Here is a 9,015-nt window from a genome sequence, read left to right on the forward strand (position 1 = left end):
ATCATCACAGACTGTGGAAACTTCACACTGGGCTTCAAACACCTTGGATTCTGTGCCTCTCCACTCTTCCTCCAGACTCTAGAACCGTGATTTCCAAATTAAATGCAAAATATACTTTCATCTGAAAAGAGGACTTTGGACCACTGAGCAACAGACCATTTCTTTCTCTCCTTAGCCCAGATAAGACACTTCTGACATTGTCTCTGGCTCAGGAGTAGCTTGATATTAGGAATGCGAAAGTTGTATCCCCTTTCTTGAAGATGTCTGTTCACGATGGGTCTTGATACACTGACACCAGCCTCAGTCCACTCCTTGTGAAGCTCTCCCAAGTTCTTGAATCAACTTTTCTTGACAATCCTCTCAAGACTGCGGCCATCCCTGTTGCTTGTGCACCTTTTCCGGCCACCCTTTTCAGCAATGACCTTTTGTGGCTTACCCTCCTTGTGGAGGGCATCAGTGATCATCTTCTGGACAACAGTCAAGTCAGCAGTCTTCCCCATGATTGTGGTTGTGTGTACTGAACTAGACCGAGAGATACACTGTGTTCATACTGTTTTACTCAAACTCGAAATGAAATATTCTAATATTTTGAGGTGTTTTTTTTAATGTTTTTGTACTGTATGCCATACTGATTAAAATTAAAATAGAAAAATGCTTGAAACATTTTAGTTTATGTGTAATGAGTCTATAATATATAACATTTTCACTTTCTTAAATAACTGATGGAAAATATTGAACTTTTTCACAATATTCTAATTTTTTGAGATGCACTAGTACTTGTGCTCATGACTCACTGAGTACCCTCTCCAGGACCAAAGCATATTTCTAATGAGTGCTAATGCTACGGCCAGGATGCAGTAGAACTTGGTACGGAGATGAAAGTGTGTAAGAGCTGCTGAATCATCACTGCATGCTCCAGCCTGTGCCAGCACAGTAAGTGGACACCGTCTCCTCTACCCTGCTGATCAATTATGCAGAGACTGCGCTGAAGGAGAGGCATACTGGCGAACAATGAAGTCTGATGTGCATTGTGTTGGAGCAGATCTTCATTTCCTTTAAGACCTGATCTGTGTATGTATGTTATCTTGAAAGCATGCTTTCTATTCCGGTGCATGTCTCATTGCATTCTGTAGATTTAGAGAGAGAGAGAGAGAGAGAGAGAGTCATATAATTGACCAAACACTTTCATCATTTTTATAGTATTTGTGGAAATAAGTCCTGATCAAGAAATACTGATTGTGATCCACTAAAATCTGTTGTATTGTATTTTTGTATGTAGCTGCATCCTAATTAGTATATTAGAACAGTTTTCTTTCATCTATGATTTCTGTTAACAGAAGTTCTTTATTTTGGAAATGTTTTGTCGTTGGGGTAATTGAAAGCCTCTTCATTTGTTCTTTTAATGAACTATGTCAGTGGCTCTTGTGAGTGCTTTATAAAAAGCATGGCTCTGGATGGCAGGATGAACGTTTACCAGGCAGTAGACAATCCCACGGTCATGATGCGAGTGCTGCTGAGTCTGATCCCGCTGCTACTCATCGCATGGAGCGCAAACAACACCGAAGCACTGCCTGTACAGAACAAACTGCCAAACAGCAATGAGGTGAGTCCATATGCTTTTTCCCCCTCCTCTCAATTTCATGCAGTAATTTATACCACAGCAAATGACCAACCAACATGTCATATTCAAGTCGTTTTTAACAGCTAGCAAGTCAATTGGAATTAAGTTATAGTCTGCATTTATTTTCAGGATTCATAGCTTCTTAAAAGTATCTCATTTTTTAAATCAAGGCTAATGAATAACTCGTACTGAATGTTAACAGTATAAAGTCCCTACTATCTCACATCGTGAGCTCAAGTTATATCTCTGTGCATGCTCTTCCCACGTCCGTGTGCGTTTCCTCCCACTCCTACTGGCTAAATTGGCCCTAGGTGCAAAAGTGTCTGCAATGGACTGATGCCTTATCCACAGTGTATTCCTGGGATAGGCTCTAGACCAACCCACAATGGGATAGTTACTGAAGATGAATGAATGAATGAAAGACTGAACTTGTGTTTAGGTACTCTGTAGTAGTATTACTAGTAAATGTTCAAAAAAAAAAAAGACCTGAATGACTGAAATCCTTCACTTCAGTAATTACTTAGTCAAGCCAATCATAGGAAGTTTAACCTTTCTCGCCTAGGTGCTGACAAAAGAGCAGAAGGACTTCCTGACAAAGTTTCTAGCCAACCTTGCCGAATTGAACATGACCATCAAAGACCTGGAAACCATGGACTCCGAGCAGCTGAGTAAACTGAGTGAAAGAGCTGCTCTTGGCCTGCCACCTGCTCGAGAGAAATCCCCATGCAAGAACTTCTTCTGGAAGACTTTCTCTTCATGTTAAACGTGCATGTATAAGGGACCAAATTTTACCCAAATGTCATATACTTTACACAACAAATTAACAGCTGAAAACTTAAAGTCCTAAGTGCTAATAAACATAAGTGAATGTGTCTGGCTTTGAGAGGTTTTGGTCTCATTGGGTTTTTGACTCTGAAGGAGTAGACATTTTAAAAACAGAACAAAAGTCGAAGCAACTACAATTTTTTTTTTAACACAAATGCAACTGCTGTAAGAATACTAGCAATATACATACACACATACACCAACTTCAAATGGTGTTTCTAAATGCCTTAATTCTAAGACTTTAAATTATTGAAGTAATAAAAGTCAAATCAATACAGTGTCAATTATGAAAAGAGTTAAAATAAACTGTGCCTGGCAACGTCAATGGCCAAGCAGTAGCCATTTCCACTAACATCTAGTCTGAAATTCTGATCTAATAATAATTAAAAAATTATATATAATATCCTGATGCCTCAACCACAGAGCACATTTGTTAAGTGATCTTTATGTGAGTGTCTGTATTAGGCTTTTAAAAACCTGAAATACTCCTCAAATATCCTACTAAACAAGATTCCAATCCAGCCTACTTAAAGACATTTATTCAGCCAGTTAACACTCAAGTCATAAGCACATATCCCTACAATATTCTAGTTTCTCACTTCATAATATTTCCTTATCTAAACCCCCCCCCAAACTATATATAATAGGTAAAACATTTGTTTGCAAAATTCGATTTATTTTACACATTAAATAACTAAAATCAAACTTATAGAAAACTAGATAGAATCTTAAAATACAGTATTAAAGATTTGTATGAGTGTTTATTGAAAATTACCAGAAATTCACACCATTCACTGCCAAATCCCCATTACAGTCCAAACATTTCACAAACTCCCCGAGATCTTTACAACTCACTCATGACAAACAAGAAAACTTGCAGGCTGCTGTTTTGTGGTGGTGGTGATGGGGGAAAATACGTCTTTCCAGCTTTTAGAAATATGAGACCACTTAAAAATTACAACTGATTAACCTGCCACTGGTGACAGCTTAAAAACAAACAAAAACAACAAAAAAAAAAGAGGAAAAAACCTAATAGCACAATTGAACAATGAGTCATTTACAAAATAAAAAAAAAAAAAAAGTACGAGTGTCACTTGAAACGGGACTGAGGGGCTCAGGCATTGTTCCATGACAATATTGTTTACCCTTTTATTTTTCAATTGGGTGCCTTTTCCTATGTGCTCCAGCCAATTTGAAATAGTCCGTTTAAATTTCAATAGAGATCCAGGGATCCTGTTACAGTGAAGTGAAGTCCCTTTTCAGGTCTAAGGCAATCAGCAGCATCTCCACAGTTGGATTGTGTTGGAGCCGCCAACACTACACCAACTCCGGTCTTCAGCTTCCCCAAAACTGACTTCACTCTGGGATCTGATGTAAACCTGGGCCAGCGGAGTCCAAGGTCCCTATACATGCGAATTAAATAAGTTTTTGCAATTCAATTAATTTGTAGCAATCAAAAATAAGCCACTGTCAAATACCTAGTCAAATTAGTTTTATTTGAGAGTTCCCTTTGATTCACAAAAACACAAAAGATGGCATTCAAAAGCACTTCAACAAATGCAACCTTTCTTTAGGGATTCTTCAACTTTCACCGCCACATCACCGCTCACGACATTCAGAGTTCACGCTCACTGGCGCACACGCACGCACACACACACCAGTGCTCTCACAGACGCCACTTCACATATTCACACTTGGAGGTCAGTAACAGGGAGGAGATAAAACACACACCATACAAAGCATTCACAACGGATAATATACAAATACTTAGGTTGCTAGACATTCCGATACATACATACATATTTCCTGTAACTATAATAAGCTTGATTATATGAGAAAAGGAAGGAAAGGAGATAGATCAAAGGGGGCATAGGAATAACGAATGTCCATCTGATGTGACAGAAAACATGCTCCTGCTGTTCACACTCGCTCACACAGGTTCTTCTCACATCTTGCAGTCATCTTGTATTAAAAGAAAAAAAAAAAAGTCGCACAACCAGCTCTTTTCACACTTGCGTTCACGTTCGCTCTCTCAGTCTGTTCGCTCATTCAGTCTCTCACTCTTGGCCCACCAACAATCCATCTCATTCGCTCGCAAAGCGATACACATTGGACAGATTTATCCATGAAAAGGGGAGAAAAAGACAACACCCACCGTCTAACACAGTAAATGAAGAGTGAAGCTGTGTTCTTTGATGGCAAAGCATTTACACATGGGAAGAAGGGTACTGATACTGAGATCGCTCGAACATTGCGGCCAACGAAGCGCTTCTTCCAGGGAAATGGGAAAAGAGGTGGTGAACTGTAGAAGAGATTTACGAAGGCTTGACCATAAACTCTAAACAAAAAAATGCAAACAACTCCACACAATACAACTTAAATGAGATTCACAACAAAGCATCTCTAAATACAGTTCATAAACACTGAAATGCAATAGAATCAGGTTTTAACCAAAATGAAAGAAAATTTAATTTGTTTATGTAGTGTTCATGCCACTTACGATTTAACCCAATCAATTTTATAAAGGAGTCCCCCCCCCCATGTAGAACATCTTTTAAAACAACTCAGAAGCAATCAACAAAAATAAGATCTGCCTGCAAACTCTCATCTCAAAAGTACTGTACTTACCCAATTAAGAAATAAACACTGCAAGCCCAAAAAAAAAAGAGGAAAAAAATAAAAATACAATAACTACATTCCCCAACTAGATTTGGTCTCCATACTGGAGCCAAAGCCAGAGCTAAAGCCACCGCTGGAGGCCGGGTTATTGGCACCCCACCCGAGACTAGCCGAGCTGGTGGCGTTATAATTGCTGCCGGCTGCGCTATAGCCCTGGCCCTGATCTCTGCTACCTGCTGCTTGGCCGGCTGCAGTGGTGCCAGAGGCAGCTGTCTGACTCTGATTGGCCAACATACCCATCATTCCCCAGCTGCTCTGGAGGGCTGCCTGAGCTGCTGCCATCATGGCTGGGTTTAAGCTAAGAGCCCCAAAATTCACATTGCTGCTATGACTGCGACTACCACCATAGCCCTGCCCAAACCCCCCAAAACGAGCACGATCCAACATGTGCCTACTATTATTGTGCTTAGGCTCTGCGTTAGAGATGTGTACGCTGGTGCCTTTGATGATCAAGTCCTCTCCACACAGAGACTGGGCAACCTGGAGAACAAGATTACCCAGTTACAAAAAGTGCCAGCCAAACTAACAGTGAATACAATTCTACTCGCGCTGCAGGAAACCAACCTGGTCATCAGCAAAGGTGACGAAGGCGAATGCTCGGAAAGGCTTCGGGATGAAGACATCTGTGACTTCACCGTACTGCAGAAAGAACTGCCTGAGGTCATCAGCAGTCATGTCCTCAGTACAACGGCCCACGAACACTTTCCTACTCCGCATAGGCTCGTCTAACCCAGCCTGTTCCATGAAGTACTAGATCAATAATTAGAAAAAACAGCCACAATCATGACCACGACCACATAACCTTATAACTGGTAGGGGGAAAAAAAATGCTTACAAACCTAGAGTTACATTACACTACAGAGATCATGTCAATTTTATCCTGATTTAGTATAAATATTTAATTAAATGATCTCACATACGAGAGGTTATACCTTTGAGTTGGGGAGCTTGCAGTCACACCATCTCCCATCAATCATATGCCGCTGGGACATCACTTTAATCTGTGTCTCATAGTCTGTAAACCTTACAAAGCCAAATCCTTTAGAATTTCCTGTTTTTGCATCTCTCTTAACCTGTCAAACACAGACAAACACACAATACATTCAAGTCCAGAAAAGCCATACAACAGCACTGGAATGAGTTTCCCAAAAGCCTCTTAACTAGGAAAGTGTGTATTCATTGTGCTGCTCGCTCTACCATTTAACGATGATCTTTGTGCTACGATGCTTTTGGGAAACTCTGCACTGTTTAGCGTTTTCTATACTATACCACTCCCCAATGAAGGGCTGATGGCTTGTAATCCAGTTGTTAAGCGTGTTATAAAATCAGAAAAAACAACATGCAAGTGCCGCGAGTCTAAACTGACGCACGAGTTGTTTGCTCCAGTTTGTGGAAGAAAACACCTCGTAATACTAACCTGTACCATTATCACCTCTCCAAACGTGGCAAAATAGTCTTTCAGATCTTGCTCGGATGTTTTCCATGGTAAGCCAAGAACAATCAAGTCTGAAGTCTTCTGAATGCCTCTTTTAATTTTCACAGCAGACGCAGCATCCATTTCATCCATCTTTCTTTTATTGTCTAAAAAAAAAAGAATTAAAGCTAGGTTAGAGGTGCAATACTGAAAACAGTAGACTACACACAGTTGGCCAGTTTAATGAATCCACACACGTTATTAAACATTTCCCATATAGGTGTAAAATAACGATACGGTTTGTCTTCACTTTGTCCATAAATAGAAAGGAATATGATAGGACCACTGTACCAGATGATATTTGAACGGTGGATCATTCTTAGCACAGAAAAGACAGCAACGGCTTCGTAATGCGTGCGGTGCCACATCAAATAAGTCGGGTTGTTACGGTTTATAAATCAGACCCTCGCCACCATCTTGTGCATGTGTTTTTATGGTCAAATAATACAGTGAAACCGTGCTATTTTTAGATTAAGTTATACTGTGGAAATTTAAACTGCAACACCCCTAGTGGTCAGCAATAAAACCAAAAGCTCAGCACTTCTGCACTTGAGCCCAAGAAACACCCAGCAGGATGCCATTTTCTGCACTGGTGGTTTACCACCCCAGTCATATCTGATCAGTCGTGGTCCCAAGATGGTGTCTTTCCAATGCTGGATGAGATACAGGGGGATAAGATCACGTGTGCATTTTGTATATGGTGGGTGTAGACCACAGGTTCTCAACCCTGATCTTGGAGAAGCCCTTGTTTTGGGCATTTTAGTGTTCCTTCTGCTCCAAGACATCCAAGCTAATCTGATGCGTCTCCTAAGTTGAAGTGGATGTATTAGAGCAAAGAAGACACCAAAAATGTCCAGGGCTATAACTGGGAACCTGTGGTGTAGAGAATTAAGAACAATGAGGAGATGGATGATAACAACAAGTGCGTGCAAACCGCCTGCACACATCAACTAGCTCGAAATGCACACGTTTTATTTTCTTGTGCGTTGTCCAGATTACCTTTTGGGTAGTTGACTACGTATACCAGATTGCCCCAGTCGGCCTCCGGTGCATGCAGGACGCCCTCCACTAAGCGCACTCCCCGCATGCACTGAGACACCGGGCTCCGGTAACGCAGGCCGCAGGCGCCTGGAAACTGCGCCGCCACGCTGGACAGCAGCACCGTCCCGTCCTCCTCGGAAGGGATTTCCATCGGCTCCTCGTTTTCATCCTCAGCCACACGAATATAACACGTCTCCATGACTTAATGCAAAAATAAATCACGGTGGTTTTGCTAGCTAGTGGGCCTACTAGACGTTATAACGTGATAATAGGCGGGCTCTTTGTGCTAGCTAACGCGTTAGCCACCACGGTAAATAATTTAGTTAGCTAGCCGAGCTAGCTTTACGGCAAGACGTCGTAAACACCGTGCCAATTGGAACACAAATATCAATAAATAACGCACAACGCAGTGGCAGTAGTAGTATGCGCTACCTACCGAATTATCACAAATATCAAATAAGCCAATTAAAGCTCAACTCCATTAAAATAAAACACCGCTGCTGCTAAATTATCGTCCATGAAGGAAGAAACAGGGCCTCGCGCAATGAATGGTAGGACGGACGCGCTTTCCGTTTCCTCCACTGGTTTCTTATTTTTAAAATTATTGCAGCCAAAAAAAACGAAGTTCGTTAAACAAAGAATCTGCGCTGTAGAATCTGATTTCTAACAGCGGATGTATTTTACCCGAAACTAAAACAAATACCTCGGTCTATTTTTCTAACCTCAAACTTCTATCAAAATGGCCGCTCGGCCGGACTCGTCAAAGAAAATGCGTCATCTTCTGGACGGTACCATTAGAGCGTATAGAGCAGGGGTACATGTTCATACTGTCACATCATTTTTACAACATATGTATGTTATTTCAGTCTTTAAATAAATACTTTTCAATGTAATACAATGTGTTTGTTAAGTAATCGTATATTATGTATTATGTTTTAAGAATGCCGGTTAAATTTTGAACGAGCTATTTAATACCTCCCCATTGTACGGTATACTGTAGTCCTATCACACTGAAGCGCGGATAAAACAAACTGCATCGGTATTGGGTAATGCTGTTGTTACAGTGCGAAAAGTAAAATCTAACCAAGATTAAATATCTTAAATCAAGACAAAATATGCTTGTTATTTGTCTGCCAAGATAATTCTCCTTTCCAGGCAGGTTTTGTGTACAACCGCGATTCCAAAAAAGTTGGGACAAAGTACAAATTGTAAATAAAAACGGAATGCAATGATGTGGAAGTTTCAAAATTCCATATTTTATTCAGAATAGAACATAGATGACATATCAAATGTTTAAACTGAGAAAATGTATCATTTAAAGAGAAAAATTAGGCGATTTTAAATTTCATGACAACAACACATCTCAAAAAAGTTG

At 40.5% G+C, this 9,015-nt stretch overlaps 2 protein-coding genes across 4 annotated transcripts; one reads left to right on the forward strand and one right to left on the reverse strand.

Moving 5' to 3' along the window:
- The first annotated feature begins 1,444 nt into the window (after positions 1–1,444).
- On the forward strand, positions 1,445–2,384 carry sst6 (somatostatin 6). The gene is made up of 2 exons (XM_060936987.1): positions 1,445–1,603; positions 2,184–2,384. The coding sequence occupies exons 1-2, from the start codon at positions 1,445–1,447 to the stop codon at positions 2,382–2,384; spliced, it is 360 nt and encodes a 119-aa protein (XP_060792970.1).
- Positions 2,385–3,187: 803 nt separating this feature from the next.
- On the reverse strand, positions 3,188–8,400 carry tardbpa (TAR DNA binding protein a). 3 transcript variants are annotated; one of them, XR_009656233.1, is made up of 7 exons: positions 7,599–8,396; positions 6,543–6,706; positions 6,058–6,198; positions 5,690–5,875; positions 5,521–5,605; positions 4,602–4,748; positions 3,188–3,849 (listed from the first exon to the last, which is right to left on the reverse strand). XR_009656233.1 is itself a non-coding variant. In XM_060938406.1 (6 exons), exons 1-6 carry the CDS (start codon positions 7,837–7,839, stop codon positions 4,654–4,656), a joined length of 912 nt encoding a protein of 303 aa, XP_060794389.1. In that variant the 5' UTR covers positions 7,840–8,396; the 3' UTR covers positions 3,922–4,653. The 3 variants fall into 3 exon arrangements, 2 of the variants coding, with proteins under 2 accessions (XP_060794389.1, XP_060794388.1); XM_060938406.1 differs by lacking the exon at positions 3,188–3,849 and having other exon boundaries at positions 3,922–4,748; XM_060938405.1 differs by lacking the exon at positions 3,188–3,849 and having other exon boundaries at positions 4,656–5,605; positions 7,599–8,400.
- Positions 8,401–9,015: the final 615 nt, after the last annotated feature.

Source organism: Neoarius graeffei, chromosome 13 (assembly GCF_027579695.1).
Source record: "Neoarius graeffei isolate fNeoGra1 chromosome 13, fNeoGra1.pri, whole genome shotgun sequence".
NCBI lineage: Eukaryota > Metazoa > Chordata > Actinopteri > Siluriformes > Ariidae > Neoarius > Neoarius graeffei.

Bases quoted from the DNA above. Each gene is read 5' to 3' on its own strand.
- sst6 (XM_060936987.1), top strand. From the start codon at position 1,445: ATGGCTCTGGATGGCAGGATGAACGTTTACCAGGCAGTAGACAATCCC. The intron at 1,604-2,183 runs GTGAGTCCATAT...TTTCTCGCCTAG, and splicing joins AACTGCCAAACAGCAATGAG to GTGCTGACAAAAGAGCAGAA.
- tardbpa (XM_060938405.1), bottom strand. From the start codon at position 7,839: ATGGAGACGTGTTATATTCGTGTGGCTGAGGATGAAAACGAGGAGCCG. The intron at 6,707-7,598 runs GTAATCTGGACA...TTTTTTTTTTAG, and splicing joins CGTAGTCAACTACCCAAAAG to ACAATAAAAGAAAGATGGAT. The intron at 5,876-6,057 runs GTATAACCTCTC...TTATTGATCTAG, and splicing joins GCAAGCTCCCCAACTCAAAG to TACTTCATGGAACAGGCTGG.